General features: G+C 34.0%; 1 protein-coding gene across 5 annotated transcripts in view; it reads right to left on the bottom strand.

The window, feature by feature from the left end:
* Positions 1-22,784, bottom strand: part of GPCPD1 (glycerophosphocholine phosphodiesterase 1) — a 52,739-nt gene that overhangs the window by 19,658 nt on the left and 10,297 nt on the right. For all 5 annotated transcript variants that reach the window (XR_004899347.1, XM_028525114.2, XM_036009588.1 and 2 more), the window contains exons 4-12: positions 20,917-21,001; positions 14,985-15,060; positions 12,621-12,662; positions 10,426-10,549; positions 6,201-6,432; positions 4,240-4,402; positions 3,801-3,933; positions 2,701-2,755; positions 48-140 (exon numbers count right to left, since the gene is read on the bottom strand). Coding sequence is in view for 4 of the 5 variants with exons in the window: in XM_028525114.2 (XP_028380915.1) it covers positions 48-140; positions 2,701-2,755; positions 3,801-3,933; positions 4,240-4,402; positions 6,201-6,432; positions 10,426-10,549; positions 12,621-12,662; positions 14,985-15,060; positions 20,917-21,001 (1,003 nt within the window). In the remaining variant the exon portion in view is untranslated. The remainder of the gene's footprint in view (positions 1-47; positions 141-2,700; positions 2,756-3,800; positions 3,934-4,239; positions 4,403-6,200; positions 6,433-10,425; positions 10,550-12,620; positions 12,663-14,984; positions 15,061-20,916; positions 21,002-22,784) is intronic.

The raw sequence follows: 22,784 nt of genomic DNA, 5'->3' as shown, positions 1-22,784 counted from the left end.
TAATAACCATCTATATATCTATTTTAAATGAAAGAATTTCAACATACCTTTTTCATAGTCAAACAACAGGTGAGGTCATGATATACCACAGGCACAAAATCTTTTGAAAGATGTACATCAAATTCTACAAAGGCTGCACCCTGACAGAAATAAAGGAAACAAGTATTTGAAAACTGTCATCTGGCTCACAATACATTTAAAACTATAAGGATGTAAGAAATTTATTGTTCACTATAAAATCACAGACCTGTATACAAAAACATAAAACGTCTTCGTGATTCAATGCTACACTTCAAGCTTTATCCTAAAAAGTAGTTTCTTCTCTTAAAACCATTTTAAGTATTTTCCTTTTTGCTAGAGCAGAGCAATTTTTTCCTGGCAAAAAAGGGCACTGATCACTTGCACATGCCCTGGGGCCCCCTCTGCGGGATGGGACAGCCTTCACCTTTGCCACTGCTCTTAGCAGAAATGGAGCTGAGCAGGCACCTGGAGCACAGGGCTGCCTCACACCCTGCCACCCCTGCACACCTTAGCTGGACAGTGCGTCTTAAAGAAGAGGCAGGAAAAAGAACAGGCTGCAGTCTCTTAGCTCTGCTCCTCGATCCATTTGAGCAGAACACCACAGCCTTTTGTAGCAAAACCTCTGTAACCCGATTAAAGAAGAAACTACAACTGCTGTTGAAAAGACAGAGAAAGCAGAAATGGGCAACAAGAATGATGCACATGGCAAATTTCCTAATAGAAGCCTAAACAGAAGGAAGGAGGGCAAAAATTAGAGTTAAGGATGTATTTTTTAAGTCAGAATCATCTGATATATGAATTAATCCAAATAAAGGCTGAGAATATAACCTGACATACAAATTTGTGTTCACTGCAAGAAAGCCAGCTGGGGTCTAAGGAAACAAGGTCTGAGTTTTCCGTGATGTTTCATGGCCCAGAGAAGTACTGAGTAACAGTGGGTGGATACATTTCCAAACCTTGCCCAGCTAATGAGTAAACATGGATAACAGACTCAAAATGCAGAAGCCAAGTTCTCTGATGATTTCTAAAGCAGGAAATAAGCTTAGCTCTTTCTATTATATAAACAAGACAATAACACAGACCATTTGTACCGAAAAAGACAAACCGTACCACTTCCAAATAGTTGTAATGATTAAACATATTAAATTATAGCTTTCCAGTTTAAATGTTTAATTTGACATAATCATCATCCTTTATGAAAATAATTTTACTAAGAGATAAAATTTGATCCCAAAATTCATGTGTGAGTTTAGGAAATAAGGCAATAACGGACAAAAGCCTCTTCAAAGACATGTTTTTAATATTAAAACAAACCAATCATTAATAACATAAGATATTCTAAAATGTGATCCACATGAGTTACAAAGGAATTTATTAAAATACAAAATAAAAAGGCTATTGAAAACCTCTCTGAAAAGCAGAGACTCTGCAAGTTCTTTAACAGGGATCTTCATGTGTTTACAGCTCATGATTAGCTAGCTGCAATGAATTAAAACTGGTTCCAGTTTTTAGATTAGCTAGCTGCAATGAATTAAAACTGGTTCCAAATAATAAATCAAGGCCTACACATATTTAATATCATCCTTTCAACAAAAGTAAAAACTATCCATTAATATTTATATACATTAAAATAAGTAATTACGGTAAAATGTATCATTATTTTACGTATCACTAAGAGGGAAAAAGTACCACTGCCAGTCAGACCATGATAAAAAGCTAAGAAAGCTGTAAAACCCATCCCAATTTTAGAGATGTTAAAATATGAAAAAAGGCCCTGGCTGGTGTGGCTCAGTGGATCGAGTGCCAGGCAGCCTGTGAACCAGGTGGTCACTGGTTTGATTTTCTGTTAGAGCATGTACCTGGGTTGTGGACTGAATCTCCAGTTTTGGGGGGGGGCATAGGGGGCAGCCTGATGTTTCTCTCCCTCCCTTACCCTCTCTCTAAAAATAAATAAAATCTAAAAAAAAAAAAGAAAGAAAAAAGTGTGTCTTAGAATAGATGTTTGCTCATTTATAAGTGATAAAGTCAAACATCTGATGATCCAAGTTTACTATTAAACTATTTTTAAAAAGGCAAAGTTCAGAAAGGCATGTAGAGGACACTGTGGTAAAAGTAGAAATAAAAGAATGAAACGTTCCTTCACTTTCCCCCTAGTTTAACTCTGGAACATGAGACTTTTTAACCAGGTACAGAGAGGAATGGGAAGTGGGAGGGGAATCTCAGGCTCTTAATTTAAAAAAGTCAAGTTGCACTTGCTGAAAAAAACTAAAATCTAAAAAAGACTCTAACCCTTTAGAACTGGATGAAAAGAGTTAAAAATGTAACATTAGCATTATTCCCAAAGTGAGTATCTGAGTGAGCATATTATTTGGCTGATGAAAACCAGTGTTTAATGGGGAACATTTTTCTTGCCCAACCACTCAAAATTTATTTCAAAAAAAAAATAAAAGGATGCTTCTAATTCCACTGTTTTTATCTCAACTGCACCATGAATCTAAATACAAATGTCTAGACACTTCAACTTCCCTTAGAAACATGTTCAGACAATGCATAAATATTCATTCTCCTTTTTAACCTATTAATGCTGACTGGAGAAGACTCCCCAGACCGAACCATGTATCTGTACTTTTCTACCTTTGGACCAACAGTCCAAAGTTACAAAAAGAGAGGTTCACTTACATGACTAGCAGCATTTCTTAAAGAAGCAATAGTATTTTCTTGAACTTTAGCAAGTCTGAAAGAGAAATGTATAGAAATGTAGTTATCATATACTATAGAGAAGATAAAGAAAACAAATGTAATAAAGAAGCCAGCTACATTTCCAACAATGGAAACAGCACTTACTCTCTATTTTGAGACTAATTTGGCCATTCCCAAAATAAGACTCACCATCACCTGGTTGGTGTATGCATTTATTCCAAAATTTTAAGTATTTATAAGCTGAATATAGACATATCCTATGCTAATACAACCACCCCAGGTGAGGTGACCAAGAGAGAAAAAGAACCTCTGCAGTGGCAGGAAGTGGTAGAGATACTGAACTTGCTCCTGGTGATGACTCCTCAGATGATTTACTACTGGCAGACTGGAGGAATGGGAAAAGGCTGACACTCCAATAGGGTGGAAGTATGGAAACTATACTGAGAACAGGTGAGGAAACTGAGACCCAGAAAGGGCAACATGCTAAAAGTCAGGACCACAATGCAGGCACATTTATGTCATCAGGCTGACTCGTTGGGCAGTAAGCTTGTCCTCCTGGCTTTCTAGTTTGAATTTCTAAAAGACATATTTCATGAAGTACAGTTGGCATACATTAGATTAGTTTCAGGTATACAACACAGTGTTCAACATGTACATACCTTGTGATATGATCACCACAATTAGTCTAGTAACCATCTGTCAAAGTTATTACAATACTATTAACTATATTCTCTGTGCTGTAAACTACATCCCCATGGCTTATTTACTTCACAGCTGGAAGTTTGTACCTCTTATTCCCCTTCACCTTTTTCACCCATTCCTCCACTCTCCTCTTCTCTGGGGCCTGGCTTTCTAATTTTAATGTCTCTTGTATCAATTTAGTTGAATATTAAAAACACTAACAGAATCTTAAGAGAGTCAGTTTCTAATTAATTTGAATTGGGAAACCCAGTCACCAAATTAAATTTGAGTTGCAGGGTAGTAATAAAAGAATCATTTGACCTTTTGTCAGTCAAACCGATTTAACATTATCAAGTTTCAGCTACCAAATGCTAACACTGCTCAAACATTCAACCTACTGAGCAGTTGTTGTAGAATTCCCTGCACCTCGATGTCCAACATCCAGTGGTGTTCTTGGCTTCCAGTACTTGGAAAATGAAGATTTCATGTCACAACTGTATCCTGGTAATGGCTTAATAATTATATAGTCAACTTTGGTAGGGAAAAAAAGGGGGGGGGGACACAAAAATAAAGACAATTAAAAAGGCCACGATGAGCTCAATTACATTTAAATACCACTCAAACTAGCTTTATCAATCTCTATCAAATAGGAAAAAAATCAAGTCAAAACTGATTCAAAGCTTAGAAAATCCAACAGGTATATCCTTGTTGATACAGTTAATATTCTAAAACAAATCACTAATTTGATCTTTAAAATTCTCAAAAGCTCAATTTGAATCTAATAAAAATTTTAACTCTGCTTATTTGTAAAGGACCACCCTGCTTCTCCAGGCTTACCTCTCACTCTACCTATTGTTTTTCTGGAATTTCTGCTCATGATAGGGAGAGTAAGGATCCCAGCACTCTTCCCACTCTCAGCAATGGTGGATGATAAGAGGCAGGCTGTACCCACATGTCCAGGAAGAGCATCACCCTGAACTACATGTTCACTGAGGTCTTCCTAAAAAAATGAGGTTTAGAATAATCCAAATTCTTATACTTCAATATTTTCCATTTAAAGATCAAAACACTCTACAGAGGAAGATCAATAAGAAATACAATCAAATTTATACCCACATGATTTAGAGAGCATTTTTTGGTAATAAATAATACTTTTTTGTACATATTAAGACTTTATGTGTTACTTCATTAACCATAACTCTACTGACTTGTACTTCTGATCCTTTAATATGTATCAGGTGAATTTAAAGTCCTGACTGAAAGTTACTAGGTACTGTACACTCAAAGACTAAGATACACTTGTAGTGAGCTTTTTAATGTATATTACATTCTCTAAAAATGCATCCACACAGATGATATGGGGGGATGAGAGCTCTCCAGGAAATCAAATACTTTGTCAAAAATGGTATTTTATCAGCCTAGTTTATAAATAAAATAGTATTTCCAAAACTGCTAACCAAATGAAAGGGAAGTTAGCTGTTCAAGAGATTATTAAAAGGTAGGTCCCTTAAAGAACAAGGAAACATTACAACCAAAACTTTCTATTTTTATAATAAAATTCCACAGGTCTTATTACTTAGGTAAGATCTAATTATAGTTTTCTTAAAGTGTTTTTGGTTTTTTGAAACTAAACAACTTTGAATTCCATCTAATGCAAGGTAGCTAAAAAGCCACCCACAAAGGCTATGCCTAGCCCTGGCTGGTGTGGCTCAGTAGATTGAGTGCCACCCTACAAACCAAAGGGTCATTCCCAGTTGGGGCACATGCCTGGGTTGTGGGCCAGGTCCCCAGTTGGGGCTTTGGGGACATATGTGAGAGGCAACCAATTGATATATCTCACACACACTCATGTTTCTCTCCCTCTTGTTCTCCCTCCCCTCTCCTCTCTCTAAAGTAAATAAATACAATCTTTTAAAAAAGGGGGGGCCATGCCTAAAGGAATGATCAAATTAAACTATTTGAAGATTATCATTTTAGTTATGTGCAACAAATGTTATCTAGTGGGTTTAAAACCATTCTGAATTCTGTCATTTTCAAGAAAACTGTGGATAGCTGCTACTGCTAGCCAAGGTATATTACCTACCTTCAAAGATTTAAACTTTAATCTCATGGAAATGGGAATGGAAGTGGCAAAACACAAGTCTAAGGAAGCGGTACACATAACTACAGAGCACAACAGAGCAAGGACATCAAGGGAGGGCCAAGGATAACCTGCGGGGAGCATCTGAGCAGCCAATAAGCTAGAGAGCTTTAGTGTAAGCGTCACAAGTAGCTCTGTAAAGTTGGCAGTAGAGATTCTGAACAACCTGGCACAATTTTTAGAGCACCTCTCTCTAATTACATATTTACAATCTCAAGTACAGTTGCAAAAATGAGCCCACTGTTACAATGAATTCTTATAATAAAATGCCTCAATAAACCAGACTTCAGTCATGAAAACGACTCAATCATGCTAGTTACACCACGTTGCCTACCAAGAGTCACACAGCCTGCCCATCCCTGTATTTATCCTTGGGGGTAAATTCAGACATAATTCATCTGTATTTAGAACAGACACAGACATCAGGATATCTAGTCTTGATCTGAAACTAATTCTGCTGAAGTTCTCTTAATTATATTCTTAATAGTACTTGAGTCTGTCAACTTTAATTTTTTTAAGCCTGCTAAAATGTATAGAGGATTAAACATCTAAAGCATACAAGTCATGGGTTTACACAAATTAGACTACAATAAAAATCAAAACATATGTAAAAATAATCTTATGCCTGCATTCTTTCTCAAGTCAAAGAACTACTCACCTCAAAAAAATCAAATATTAATTCCAGGTTATCTGGTTCCATTGTCTGTATGCTATATTCAGTCCAACGATCAGGCTGTAAGCCGTATCCACACTCTGGCTGTGAATGTCTGCACTTGAACTCATTGTCACTTATTAAGGATATCTCCAGGCTATTGGACATTTTGTGAAGCACAGTGGGAGACACCCTATCATCATCATCTTCCTCCAGACCTTCTATTGTCAGCTTTACTCTAAATGAGAGGAAAAAAATGAAATGCAAAAAAGTGGAACAGAAGGGAAACTCATACAAATGTTACCTAAATGCTAAAATTCAGCAGTTTTCCCTGAATATGCAAAATCTTCAAGAAATAAAAATAATACAGGGTGGGGCAAAAGTGGGTTTACCATTGCGAGTATGCAAAACAGTTTATTCTTGTATTATTAACAGTTACTGCATTATTGTCCATAAAAATAACTGTAAGCCTACTTTTGCCCCCCCACCCCCATGTATTAAACACAGATTACACATGGTACAGGTTAAGGCATTAGGTATATTTTATAAAACACTGACATTTTAGTCTATATATATTTCTTTAAAGTATTAAAATGAGACAAATGCTCATTATGCCTAAGGTTGTTTTCATTAATTTTTCCTAATGAATGTAAAAGGTATTTATTGTTACCCAATTTGTAACTGGCTATCTCCATTTCTTTTGAGAAGTTTAACAAATGGATATACATAAAACGAATGCAAAATTGAACCAGATTCTGACAGTGTGCACTAAGACTATTAGACTTGGAGGTTGTAAACTAAAAATTTTCCCCTTACTTCTACTTTACCACAGTGAATTGAGGTACTCTATGAACAGTATATAAACATATTTTCATGCTTTTATTTTTAATCATTTTTATTAATATTCAAATACAGTCATCTCCATTTTCCCACCACCATTCCTGTCCCCCCACCCTCAATCCTACCCCCCTTTGACTTTGTCCATGGGTCCTTTATACACATTCTTTGACAACCCTTTCCCTTCTTTCCCCCATTATTTCCCTCCCCTCTCGTTACTGTAAGTTTGTTCTTTATTTCAATGTCTCTCGCTGTATTTTGCTTGCTTGTTTGTTTTGTTAATTAGGTTCCACTTATAGGTGAGATCATATGGTATTTATCTTTCAAAAAGTATATTATTAAAGAAAAACACTGAATTAAGTATATTTGAATATATGCATTTTTATGTGTTTATATATATTTACACACATGTGCTTTTTTAAAATGAAACAAATGAGCCAAAACATAAACCAAGAGTCTAAAACTCTTATAGGCCTCAGAGCAGTGAAAAAAAAAGACCAATTACCCATGTCATAGGGCCACACAGGCTAGTCTATTCCTTATGAAAGGCAATTACTTGCACAGAGCATGTGTAATGCAAAAAAGTACTCAACTCTAGAATATTTCTTGCACCAACTGAAATGTGCTTAAACACTTCTAATACTATTTATGTAGGAAGCAATGTTAGTGTATAGAGCAGCAATTTTTGATCTTTTTCATCTCATGGCATACACAAGCTAATTAATAAAATTCTGTGGCACACCAAAAAATGTATTTACTGCCAATCTGACCCCCAAAATAGATGTAATTTTGATTCCTTTCACACAGGATAGTTATTGTTGTGTTGGCTGCTGTCATTCTTTTATTTGACAATTTAAGAGAAAAGAGGTCAGTGCCCCTAAATAGTCAGGTAATGTATGTTTTCAAAATTCTTGCAGCACACCAGATAAAAATCGCTGGTACTGAGTAACAGCTGAGCTACAAAACTTTTCATTTTAGATTTAAATAGAATCTGACTGATAATACAAATAATGGAATTGTATTAGTGGAGCCTGCTCTCTCTGCATGGCCTCCTGCCTCCAACCACTGCTGAGCCTTGTCTCTCACCCACATAATTCTGAGGTCTCCCAGAGGGGACATCTATATATATTATTCAATTAGTAATACTGTTTTGTAATCATACTATAATATCAAAAGTAGCACTTCAATAATCCAAACAAAAATCATCATCTCTTCTCATCTAGACAACTGATTCTGTTGGTGAACCTGAAGGAAGAAACATTCTCTACCAGGATACATAAAGAGAACACAAATGGACAGTATTTAACAGGCAAGAAAGGCATAGAAGATAAAAAGGTTATCCTGCAAATAACAATGTGCATCTATAAAAAAAGAGAAAAAAAATCATATTTAAAAGGATCTATGAAAGAATTTGTTACAGGATTTCTTCAAATAGCTACATAAATGTTATACTCTGTCACTGTTTTCCACTTATTAGAGTCAATTGAAAGAGAAACTTGTGTTTAAATTTGATGGCAGTAAGATCAAACAGCATGTCTAGTTTATTTCAAATGTAAGTTGCCCTGGTTGGGTGGCTCAGCTGGTTAGAGTGTCGTCCCAATACACCAAGGTTGCAGGTTTGATCCCTGGTCAGGGCACAAACAAGAAACAACCAATGAATGCATATATAAGTGGAATAACAAACTGATGTCTGTCTGTCTGTCTTTCCCCCCCTCTCTAAAATCTATAAATAAAAACAAAATAAAATAAAATGTGTAAGCTGTTGCTCCATTTTTAAAGTCCTTATATCCTTTTCAGGTATTAATATACCTATAAATTTATTTCCTGTCCATGAAAGTTTGATCTATCACTAATGCAAATCTGGGGGTGGGGGAACATAGTCCGAACAAACATCAGTTTTTAGCCATGCATGATTATTTCAATAACAACCTGTTACTAATTTGTAGAGTCCAATGAAGTACGGTTATACAAAAATATTCCAACTTAAGCCTCAGTAACACTATAATATTAGTAATATTATATAAACTAGCACTCAAAATAATTTCTATAGACAAGAACAGTACAGGACTCAGCATATATTTGCAAACCAATCAGAACCCCAACCATTAATATCTATTAATTTCTTAATTACAGTCAAGGAAAATAATCCTAATAAGCCCAATCAACCAAGGCTTTATCTTCTTCTAGTTTAGTTCAAGGTCTTATGCTAATGAGACAGTTTATAGCTGCCACACAATTTATTTGCTTCTTTTAACATGTAGACAGAATATTCAATTATATGACTAACTGGTTAGAGAATCTTTGCAGTCAAATGGATCCTGCAGATCAACCATTTGGTCCAACAGCCTCGGTTTTTCTGAAGCAAAGAAGAGGCCTAGAAATGCACAGAGACAAGGTACACCCAAAACCCTTTACTCACTCTCAGAGCAGCCAATGCAAATAACTATGAAGGGTTACATATGCTTTCCCTTATGTATTTTATGATTGGGATAAGTATTATAATATTTAAGCAGTTATGGTAAAACATTTAAGGATTTTCAAACTATAGTATTGTTATGAATTATATCCAAATGACAGAGCTGCCTGGGTTACTTAGAAGCCAGTTCACTCAAAGGTATATATAATGACATTACAGTAAAATAAAGTTACTATTTATTTAGCTATTCACACAAAGCTTAACATCTGTTTCTTAAAATTAACATAGGATTAAAAAGAAACTAATATGGAACTGCTATGCTAAGGGCTATCTTTCTTCATGGAAAGGTTTTCATTTTTTAGCTATAGGGAAGTTTAGGACACTGAAGGATATTTCCAACAATAATTTTTCTGTTTATGCCATTCTGCCCTCACTTAGCACAAAATCATTTCCTTATATCAATCTTAAACTAGCGACTGCTACATTAAGAAATTATAAATGGACTGGGAACCAAAGTGTCCCAGGTTCGATTCCCAGCCAGGGTACATGCCTGGGTTGCAGGCCATAACCCCCAGCAACCACACATTGATGTTTCTCTCTCTCTATCTCCCTCCCTTCCCCTCTAAAAACAAACAAATAAAATCTTAAAAAAAAATTAAAAAACAAAACAAAACCTGCAACCTTTAAAAAAAAAGAAATTAAATGGAATAAGCTATACAGATGAATAAACTTGGGAACATTTACATAAAAAACAAATTATACTAGCTTCAAATTTAGAGATTAAGACTAGCATAAGTACATGTAACTGCAGCAACCTGAGGCAGGCAGCAGGCCACTGTCACCAGACCCTACAGTTATTAGAAAATGAGACATTATAACTCTGCTCTTTTCTCAGTTTATACACTTTAAGGCTAATACCAGAAACCTATAGCATTAGTGAAAATAAATGGCCTAAGTAACAAACACACATGGTCCTACCTAAATCTAGATTTTTTAAATTTCTTCTTGGTTATTGAGACAGGAGGCTTTTCAGAATAATGCAAACGTAATCTTATTTCAGTCTGACATGTCAGCCATCCCGAATCCAAAGTCTCAACACCATCTGGTAAGTAATAGAAAGAACAGTAATTATTATACATATTTTTAAAATAATCCAGTCAATACAATACATGCTGACAATTCTAGTTCACATTCAGATTTTAATACACTAAAGTTATATGTCACTGGTATATATATGTAGTCTTAAATCTGTCATTGAAAAAGAACTTTTATATGATAAAAAAGGGGGAGAAAAGTGAAATGAATGTTAACAGTAGCCATAGTTGAACAACTTAAATAAAAATATTCTTACAATCCATTCTAAATTCACTACCGAAGTAATAAAAATCTATTTCAGAAAGAATACATGCTCCAAGATGGCTTGTAACCTACAGTTGTTCCATTGGAGATTACAACTAAGCTTTGAAAGCTTCCCAGATCTGAGATATATATTTATATTTATTCAGCTGAAACTAGTTATACCAATAGTGCTAGGGACTGAGATATGAGAGGACAAGACTAAAATTGTGAGTCAATCCTGTACTCTCACACTTATATAATGTACCATAAATTGTACAACTATGATAGCACTGTATTAGCCCTGTTTAATCACAGTTTCCTACTAAAATAGGTAACACATTTTTCATAATACTGAATACTGGCAAATGAGTTGCTGTTTTGGACCTGAGGTTTTCAAGAGGACTTAAAAAAACAAAACAAAAGTCAAGAAACATTTCTCCTTAAATATAGCTTTAAAACGTTTAATAATAATTAGCAAATTTTAAAAATAAAGAGAAGCCACTATCATCTCTGAACTGTTTTCAGAAATATAATGGAGAAATACAGTATTTCTCCATATAGGTTTCAGAAATATAATATTCAGAAATAGAGATATGGCTTTCCTTCCTAAAAGCTAACTAAAGCTGAATCTAGAAGAACAACAAAATTTCCATGCATTTTAACAGAGGTAGCTAGATGGAGGTGGGCAAAGAGGGGGAAAATGGGGACAGAAAGAGACTTTGCTTGGTGCTATGGGTGAACTCTGCAGTGTGCAGATGATGTTTTATTCAGCTGTACACTTGAAACCTACATAGTTTTGTAAACCAATGTCATCCCAATAAATTCACTTAATTAAAAAGAATAATAGAGATATATAATGTCATGCATTACAGTTAAAGAAATAAGAAAACTATTCATCCATAAAGCTCTCCAAAACATGTAGCGCAAATATCTTTTGTAAATAAAAAGAACAAGACTATAATATACTAAACATTGAAGCTTTTTAAGTATTTGAGATTACCTTCTGATGTAATACAAATAATCCCAAATAAAATCCAAATTCCTATCCAAACACTGCCAAAACATGTACATTTCTAAAAATATGTGTGCGTAGTAAAACCATAACCAAAACATTCAGATCTGTTACTTCCTGTTCTTGACAGGGAAGCAAACTGGTTACCAGCGATCTATCTCTGGTTCAGTCAGCACAAGCAGACAATCTGCCCGCCCCTTTACACTGTTTGACTGCTATAGTAAAGTATTTAAAATGAAAATGCAGTTTAGCATAATGTTGATAATGCTGATACGTTGTGAGAATTCAACTCACTGAAAACCTGAATTCTCAAGATAAAGTGTTTACTGAAGCAGAAGTATACAAATGAGTAGCATTTTCAACATATTCAGAGGTAAAAGGATTTTCTAATATACTGTAAATTAAATGTTAAAGACTAAGTCAGAATTACTAGAAGATTCTGCTTAATCTGGATTTTACTGTAAATGCACAGAAACATACAAAACTCGTAAGTTTAGCGTAAGAGTAATGTTTCACACCTTAAATGTTTAGAACTGTTCATATCATTTTCAAACATAATAATGTTAAAAAGTGATAGTATTAACATTAACTCAAATACCTGAAATCATCAATCAAGTAAAAACCAAAATGATCAAAATTTTAAAGCATAAGAATTATACATACTAGAAACTACTATTAAAGAGAATGTTATTTGTTTCTGAGATTTAGCCTCTATTTTCAATATCCAACCCTGTCATATTTCCCTATGCTATTTGTTTCTAATGAATGTTGCATAACATCTCAACCACATCAGTAAAAAATTTGAAAACTCAGTCTCACTTACTGTGGATTCCAAATTGTCCATCGTCAATAATAATTTCATTTTCTAGAATTGAAGGAAAATAGAAAAGCTAGTTAAAATTCATGATGTATATAGAATAAACAATTGAGAAATTACCTACCTTAAGCATTTTTAAAAATATAAACTCTAAAATTTAAAAGCAGCCCAAAGTGAATAAGCATATTTATTGTAGCCCTCAATATAGAATCCCCTTTGAAGAAGGCTATCAAACAGTAACAGTTCTTACATACTTGGTGATTATTCACGATGTTACAAGGAAGAGAAAGAAAACTACTCAGACAGGTGCTCTAGAGGCACTGGAACAAACCTCCACACCCACCAATGTGTGAGACTGACAGATTGCGGGACAATATCTCTTGGTTCATTTTTTAAACCAAAGGTCTTGGCACAATTAAAATGCTTATTCTTATGTAGTGCATATTCTGAACTTATCTAAAATGTGATTCTCCTCATCTATCCTGTACAGCCAGCTAAAAGCTTTACAAACAGCGTAAACTTACCTGTATACCCAGAGCTGTGAGGAACTACCAAAACAGTAAGTTCTAGCACATATATGCCCTCCTAAACAGAAAGTTCAATGGAATGAAATAAGCCATCAAGCCCCACCCTCTAATATACTAATTCCCTGCTCCTTCCTCTCCTGGTTTACTTTAAATATGTCTGAAATATTTGTCAAAATAAGTGTGATAGTTCCTAATGAAGATTCTCTGATAGATTTCACACAGCTCTTAAGTTTAGAAATTCTATTTTACCAAAAGTATAAATATCTTTTTAAAACACCAAGAGGAAAATCATCCCACTTCTCATAATAATAAATATATTTAACTGCAAGATGCTTCAAAATGCATATTATTTTTAAATATTCAGTACCTAATAATTGTCAACCTCAGTATAGAACTGTAATAATTCTAAAGCACACTATCAGAAAAATTCTAAATACACTATAAAAAGGATTAAAACATAGAAAAAGAAAATCCAATAAAGAGGATAGAATGAGATATCTGTTTAAACAAGATGTTTCTACTCAGGGTAAAGCAGCATCTCCCGCTGCTTTCTAAGCTGGTAACTAGAAAGCCATTTGTTATCTTTACATTCTAATTTTCCCTAGAAACTGAAAGATACATTTCTCAGTACTGAGTCAATTTACAGATGAATTCCAAGTGAATAATTTAATAAATATGAAATAAACTTCAAATTTTAATCTTAGTATGAAAAAGGAATTTTAAAAATACTTGTATGAAGAGAAATGCCATTTTTAGGCATAAGAAAACTGAATAAGGTTAAAAAAAAAAAAAGAAAAAGAAACTGCCCTGGCTGGTGTGGCTCGGTAGGCTGTGCACCAGCCAATGAACCAAAAGGCTTCCCACTTGATTCCCATCCAGGGCACATGCCTAGGCTGTGGGCCAGGTCCCCAGCTGGGGACATGTGAGAGGCAACCAACCAATGTATCTCTCACACACTGATGTTTCTCTCCCTCTCCTTCTCCCTCCCTTCCCCTCTCTCTGAAAGTAAATAAATAAAATCTATATAAAAAAAAGGCTGCAGGAAATTCAGCCATTAAAAAATAAACTACCTGAATATGAATTTTAACACAGCCAGCAAGGTATTTAAGTTATGAGGAAAATATGTCTGCTACAACCAAGAAATCTGAATTTATTTATACATGTTTATTCAAGTATTTACTGGTTAAAAAAAACACACAGAAAGCATAAAATAACTTGTTCTATTCTTACTATTTAAAGTTAAAAAATTTAAGAATCTTTGTTTTTGCCCTGGCTAGGTAGCTCAGTTGGTTAAAGCATCATCCTTACACACCAAGATCGTGTGTTCGATCCCTGGTCAGGGCACATACAAAAATCAACCAATGAATGCATAAGTAAGTGGAACAACAAATCCATGTTTCTTTCTCTCTCCCCATTTCCCTTTCCCTCTAAAATCCATAAATAAAAAAATTTGTAAATAATTTTTTAAAAAGTGAATCTTTGTTTTGAATTAATTCTTTCCTCAAAAGTTCTCTAAGTTCTCTAAGCCAAGTAATCAAATAAAGCCATGGACGCTCAGCAAATATGGTTATTTATAAACTTTGTTAATTATCCAAATGAAAATAAATATTCTACAATAAATTAACCTAATCCAAGAAAATAAAAATAGCTAGGCAAACATTTCTAATAAAGTTTATAAAAAAAAGCAATTAAGAACTACTTAGTTTTGAAAGATTCATGATATGCTAAGTGAAAATTGTCCTTAAACTTTAGAATAAAAACTTATTAAATCCCACTAAGCCATTGTGCAGCATATTAGTAACTTTATGCATATGCCTCAAACAGATGCAGTTAATGCCCATACCTAAAGGGGTTATTGATCGTGGTTGTAGATGAGTCTCCCACTTGTGAACTATGACTTGACATGGACCACCGATAGTCTGCAATTTAAAAGTTAAATGTCTGCAATAATTTCTTATATCTTATTTTCTACCCATGACTCCATGAGATGTTTGTGGCCTAAGTTTATACTAAATATGAAACCAAGTGATTAATCTTGTTAATTATCAATATAATATGCCCCCAATCAGGAAAGTACTAGGTCACAAAATTTGATGAGTGCTGGAAAAAAATGAGGATGAGATCGTAAACAAAGAAAAATGAGATGAACTGGCACATAAAACCATTTTAAACCCATTCTTAAATCTGTCTATGATACTCAATTTTTTTAATGTAATTTTAATCTTCAACTGATTATTCTGTCCTAAATTAAAGTTAACTAGAAATATACTTTATGTTTGGTAAGTCAGCAGTCAATGGGGTGTTACTGGATAAAGTTATCTCAACTTAAGTAACTCTCAAAGTGTTTGGAAAAAGCCTAAACTCTATATCATAGGAATAGTAGGAACAAATACTTCAATTATAAGGTACTCAAGAAACTTGAGGCATAATAAAGTCTGTTACTATATACATTTAAGAATAGTAAGTAGGTAACAGAAAGAACATCAGATTTCTCTTATCACAGTAACCAGTGTTTCTAAAGGGCACAGGAAACCCTAAAAAAAAAAGACACATGCATGGGTAAATCTGAAGAACAAATCTGATAAACGGGGGACTAACATCCAGTTTTACTCTTTATGCCTTCGAGTTTATAAATTCATATACTGTGGTAACTCCTAATATTGTCCTGTTATCAAGTTCTCTTACTGAAAGAGAAAATAAAGCTTTATATGGTGTCGATAACATCTACACCAATTTAAAAACAAGAATAAACCTACCAACAGATTTCAGGTATATACCATACCTAATAGACTGTGTATTAAATGCTTCCTAATTTTCCTTTAGTTATTTAAAAAAATGACTAAATTTATATGCCAAAACACTTCAATACATATTTTAAAAGCAAATTTTCAACTGTAACCTTTACAAGTTACTTTACTTTTTGATCTTTACATGTCTTCTGAGTAATGTACTAAAACACAGGGAAGCAAAAAGAAAAAACAAAGTCACCCATTCTCACACCACTCAGGATTAATCACTATCAACATTTTCATATATAATCCTCAAGCCCTTTTCTAGGTGTATACTAAATGTACTCTTAAAAAGCCTGAAAAATATAAGCTTCTCTCTAAGAATATTGTACACCTTTAGATGACATTAAATATTCTCTTATAACATGTTGCAGGATTTCAATATTGATTATATTTAATAACTGTGTCAAATGATAATAAGTAGGTAACAAATTAGGCACATTATTAGGTTATTAAATATGAAATAATTCTACCACTTAAAATAACCAAAGGTTAAAATCTTTTTTAAAACTTGCAAAGTTTCAAAATTTGAAAACTAAAATAGCACTACATACTCATTCAAATCACTTATCCTGGGATAACACAGGAACTGCTCTTTTTCTCTAGACAAATACATCCTTGTTAAAAAGATTTACTTATGAATTGTTAGACTAGGTAGACAGTTTTTAAAATGTAAATGTGAAACTGTTCATATTAAAATATGGTGAATTTAATTTTCATTACAACTAAAAGAAAGAGATGCATATAATCCTACTTTGCCTAGATGTTTTTTTACTACAACTTTTCCTGTCAGTTTTCTGAATTTGTTTTTTTAAACACCAAACTTTCCAATCCTCAAGAGATACAAATGTATACATTAAAAATAGAATGATGTTCCTTAACAATAATAAGCAGCCAGAAAAAACGAAACTACTCCCTTCCTCCCATGTTCCCCACATCCCCTACCAAAAAAATAAATAAAATCCTCTTCACTACAAAGATGGTATGAATTTATATTTTTATGGAAGTTACTAACCAAAGGTGATTTGAAAGGGTGCCATGAATATAATGTTAACTATCAGCAAGGATAAAAAGTGGATAGAAGAAAAAAGAGAATTTGCTTTGTTTTTGTTTTAGTTTAGATGTCAGGGGAACTTGACAATGTGTTCACTATAGTATCTACAGTTAATCATGTTAAGAATAGCCCTGTGGATTAAATATTTGATAGGGAATATATTTTAGTAGTAATTTCAATGAACTCTACCCTCATACGTTTTAGTTGCAAAGCCACTAGTCACAGCATAAAACAATTTGGGCTTGCACAGAATGGCTATGTGAGGAGCAGTCCAAAGAGCTGACTGAACAGATGTCTTAAAATTATGTCCACTAGCGTTCACACTACAAACCCATGTTGTTTGGTACACAAAGTGTTATAATACTGGGGGGGGATGTACTAAGTTTTAAAATACAGTGAATTTCCTAAATTGTTATGACTACTTTATTAAACTTTAGAAGGTAATTTTAAATTTGAGCTTACTGAAGTTCTTTTAAAAAAATGTTAAGGCCTGAGCAGTAATATATTAAAAAATCTCAGTAATGACTCCAAAACATGAATCTTTTTTAAAGCTCTATCCCATGAAAAACAATCTTCAAGATCTTAGAAAAAAAGAAAAGTTTCATTCTGTAAAAGGCTGCCACAATTTTAAGCATTTTAGAGTCAGGTGGAAAGTGACCTTGGGCATGGGAGGCGGTGTGGCAAGACAGTATCAGTCCAAGACAATATTCCATTTGCAGTACTAGTAGAATCACGGTATTTCACAAATTAGCGTAGTTTAAATCAGAGGTTTGCTGGAATGTTTTTCAAACACGCATGCTAACAAAAATGAAAACACATCTATGTTTCCACACGCAACAAGAAATCTTAATGGCTGCTTTCTTCAACAGTATGGACAATCACTCAGCTACATCAAACACTGAGAGAAATAAACAAGATTATTATCCAACATTTAAATTGGAGTTCATTTCATTTTAACAAACTACCAAGCAAATACTCATGTACTATCACTGTTTTTAATATCATGAAAAACATAAATACGAATTTTTAGAATTTTACTGTTTTTCACAATTTTGGAAAAAAACATGCATGGAAAAGGTTCTCTGAGGAAACTTTATCTATGCTGTCAGAGGCCAGACCATAGTTATTTATAAAAATCACTATTTTTAATAAGACTATTAAGAAAAATGGTTGCCTAGGAATGAGCCAAGTAAAAGATGCTATGTGGACCAATATCTATGAGGTGGTTCAGACTGGAAGTTAACACTTGAGGGTATTTAGCATTTAGAAGATTTTTATTATATTAAGAAACCATTCTGTAAAATAACACCGTAGGATATTCTAAAGATAAACCATCATCTATCTGTCTATCACAGATGACTGATTCTTTTGTTAAAAGATTTAATAAAAATCAAGAGAGATTAAGAATAAAGTAAAAGAGTTTGTAATGAATCTAATTATGAGTGAATGTTAACACCTATAAAAATTAGAAACAGATATGTTACTGAAAAATAAAGAGCTATTTACACTGAGATGAAGGAAATATTTCAAAGACAATATAATTAAAAATTGGCTAGTATTTCTGTAAAGGCAACTACCCTAATGCTAGCCATAAGAGGGGTGGACATGGATTTTAAAAATGTTTAAATTGTGTGTTAAATCAAAAATTAAAATTTTGTGAAGATGTGAAATTAATGGACTATCTGCAGGCTCATGCAATGTTTTCATTCCAGGAATATCTACTACCTTTGTTTCCTATATTTATATAAGTTAATATTTTGATTTGTCACCTATAAAATTATCTTAAATTCAACAAATTAACACCTTATTCTAATTCTAAAAAGTGTAAGAGAACACGTAGCTATGAAAAACTAAGAGAAAAAGGACTGCAAGATTCAACTTCTAAAGTAAAAGGAATATGCCAGAAGGAGCAAAATATAAAAGAGCATATGAATAGTAAAATTTTACATTATTTCAATACAATACTAATAATGGAAGGGACCTAAGAAATTTATAGTTCAACCCTTCATTTTAAAGATGAGGAAGCTTAAATCTGAAGGTCAAGTGACAAGATCACAAGATTTTTAGCTTAGGTTCTACAACTGCTTGGGTAGACTACCTCCGAGACCTTAACCCAGTAAAATTAATTTTATTACCCATTTCAGCTTTTCAATGCTTTCATAATTACTTTGCTTTCCTATTATTCTTTATATTCATACAATATATATTCTAATAATTTACAACAGTTCAAGATTTAAGATTCCTTGTACATTTGTTCTGTCGTTTGACAATACAAAATTGAGACAAAGTTTTGTAAGTATTTCTATTAAAAATTCAGTTTCATTTAAAAAGCGCCACCAACTTTAAAAAAAAGTGCCACTTTAAGCTGGCATGTGGGGGAAAAAGGCCTCTAGCCATATGCATGGGATTTTATGTAGCTATTTACTCTATTCCATGAAAAACATACTTACCATGGCAGCCCCTGCATCACACGGTACATGTGTACACGATACAGAGCACCTACTTAAAGAAACACACTCACCAACACATACTGTAAACTTTTGCAAGTATTACAAGGGGAAAAACTTGTTTCTTACTCTAAGTAAACTTGTTGCCAATTTTTTAAAAAAGGCATTTTAGACTGATTTGCTGCTTTTGGTTACATTTTCAATGAAGTAGGGACATACTGTAGGTTGGCTTAATTTAACCTGTGTTGACAATAGTCTTACTTTAAAAAAATATGCCCAAAGGACTCATTATGATTTTTCTTATCCAAATGCCCCTTTCAAGTAAAATTTAGTTGATTTCACATTACAAATTTCACATACCATGACCCACAAATAAACTTTCAATGTATCTATGCACAATTGTTCAATTTATACTGAAGAACAATGCCATGATGCATAACCCCTACACTAAATACATGACCTTTTCCTAAGTCATAAAGTGAGACTATTGTCAAGATAAGCCAACACAGTGATCAACCATAATGTAATTTAAGTTTAATTACTGAGTATTTACAATATATTCTTGGAATAAGAAACGTAATAGGTGCAAAAGACAGCTGAAGTGGGTTTGTCAGTTTTTTCTTTTTTATAATGGTGGCTAAAAGAATGAGCTAACAGTGGCTGCTTGCATTTTTCACATTTAACAAGTATTGAATGACCACAAAACGAAATAAAATCTTTTAAGAGTTCTAATCCATGTTCTGTTCCCAGACTACTGCCTAAATCTTTGTTCACATGCAGCCCAAGTATGCTCAAAGGTAAAATTCTGAAGGAAAAGAATCCTTTCAGCAAGTATCTTCAAAATAAGAGGAAAAGAATCAACTTTTTTTTCTAAATATGAAAACAATACCAAAATAATAAATCATTGTGAGCAAGCAGATTTAGATTTAATAGCTATTCCAAGGGCCTTCAGGAGAGATCCTGGTCTATCAACACCATTGTTGAAAAAAATCCAAGAGAAATGACATCAGTTTTGATAGAAGTTACAATGCTGCCATTAAGAGACAGCTGCCGTGAAATAATTTTTAAAATTACTCACTTAAAGTTGGCTATATACGCCTTTAAATGTATTTATACCAAACAAAGATTAAAAAAAAAACACAGAAAGAAAAACCCTTGCAACTGGTTACTAATTTGTTTACAAGAGTTAGAGAAAATGCATACCTACCCATCAAGAACATTTACTTATCATTAAAACCTATTTCATGATGACAATATTGCAACATACTTACTATGAGTCTTTTAAAAATTCCATTACACACATCGTCTGCATCTGAAGTGGTTACTTCCTTGCTTTTTTGATACTAAAATGTTATTAATCTAGAGTTCTGTTTTCCTTATTTAATCAAAACAAATTCATTTTACTTTTAATGTTTCAAAATATAAATCAGTTGCTTTTGAAAGAAGTCTGCTAAAGAAACTGGAAACTAGATGAAGAAAACATACCTTTGGTTCTAAAAAGCACCCTTTGAAGTAGCGATACTGAACCGATACTCCTCTACTGAGAACAATGGTTGCTTTCCATAACATGCTGTGTGGAAAAAAAAAATTAAAGCAGCAGCATTAATATCAAAGTAAAATGTGTAAAGACTATAATTCACGAAACCACTCAAGTAAGGTCTATGACCCATACCACTTATCTATTCCTACACAAATTTATTTTAGGCTTAATCTGTACCAGGCGCTGAGAACACGATGAATGAGGCACAGAAAGCCCCTTCTTCATGGAGATTGCTTTCTTGTGTGGGTAGACAAACAAATAACCAAGCAGCATACATAACAAGGGCTATTTGACCTTTCTGATGTGACAGGAAATTTTGGAGGAGGCTTTTGAATAGGAGGCCTCAGTGAGGAAGAATTGTCTGAGCTGAGAGCTAAATGATGGGAAAAAACAAGACATACAGCAGCTGGAAGTATTCCAAACAGAAAAAGCAAGGAGAGCAGAAGTGGAAGCCGGAGTCAGACTTTCTACTTAGCTAGAGATGTTACATGGCTGTTAAGAGGCTTTGGGACTAAAGCTGGCTAGTTACACCCATGTTCCCAGCAGTCCCTTGTTCTAACTATCCTCCCCCACTCCATGTCTACTCCCCTAGCTAAGCAATCAGTATCTGTATTTCTTTCCTGTTTCAATCCAATGTCTCCTTCTGAATTATGCTATTCCACGAGTTTAACTCAACAGTGAAAAAATTCACGATTAGAACTGATTTTTAGCTTCAAGCACAGACCAGGAGTACCCAAAGCATGGTCCCAGGACCATCAGCCTAACCTGGGAGTCTGGTAGAAATGCAAATTCTCAGGCCACACCCAGGTCTATTTAATTAGAGTCTCAGGTGGGGCCCAACAACCTGTAATTTAGCAAGTGACTCCCATGACAAAAACTGAAGTTTGAGAATCTCTGGCACAGACCATTACTCAAATATTAATTCTACATGAACAGTTCAGTGAATACACAACAGCTCCAAATGTTCTTCCATGACACCAGATGGCTAGCACTGCTCCCTACCTGGATCTGCCAAGGCAGGCTTTAGGGACCAGCCACTCTGACTCAACTGCGGTTCCTAAGAAATATTCACAACCAGCTGTCATCCATGGTCCTACCTTCAGCAATCAGATTAATCTGGTGGTAACAAAATACATATACCCTGACTCTACCCCGAGAGACTCTTAATTTCACAGGTCTGGGGTAGAGCCTGGTCATATGGAGTTTGATAAAACTTCCTAAGCATTGGATATATATGATTGGTTGTGAATCACTGCTATAACACAAGGATAGCAAATGCTTGGCCTATGTGCCCCTACTACTTTTCCTTCAGAGGCTTCAGAATCATTTTCAACACAGGAGTCCAAGCAAGCTCTACCAAGTATAAGGTGAAATTTATTTCCTGTCTCTGTTACAGTACACTGAAATGCCAAAGAAACTCATTTCTAAAACACAAAGCTAGTGTCCAAAGGCAAACGATGCTTGCCTTTTGTATCATCTACTTCCTTTCTGCTTGTGCATTGTTTATCTGCCATATATTAATCCATTATATTTCAGTGTACATCAGCAATGTGAAAGTGGCTGGTCCCATTAAGTTAAGCAGTTAGGTATTACCTCGTTCTGTCTACATCACTTTGACGAGGCTGGATGAAATGGACTTAGGTGACAGGGCAGCTCAAAAGTTCAGAGCAGAAGGGTGTTTTAGGAACAAATTTAGAAAGATAAGAAATTTCACTTCACAGGAGTGGCTGATCCAAAAATCAAGAAAAAATAGCCACATAAAAGGAATAAACATCTCGTTCCTCTGTGATTCTAGTATCATTTATTAATAGAA

The sequence above is a fragment of the Phyllostomus discolor genome, chromosome 9, assembly GCF_004126475.2.
Source record: "Phyllostomus discolor isolate MPI-MPIP mPhyDis1 chromosome 9, mPhyDis1.pri.v3, whole genome shotgun sequence".
Classification (NCBI taxonomy): Eukaryota; Metazoa; Chordata; class Mammalia; order Chiroptera; family Phyllostomidae; genus Phyllostomus; species Phyllostomus discolor.
Note: the sequence above shows the minus strand (reverse complement) of the source record. Positions and strands in the feature narration are given on the sequence as shown.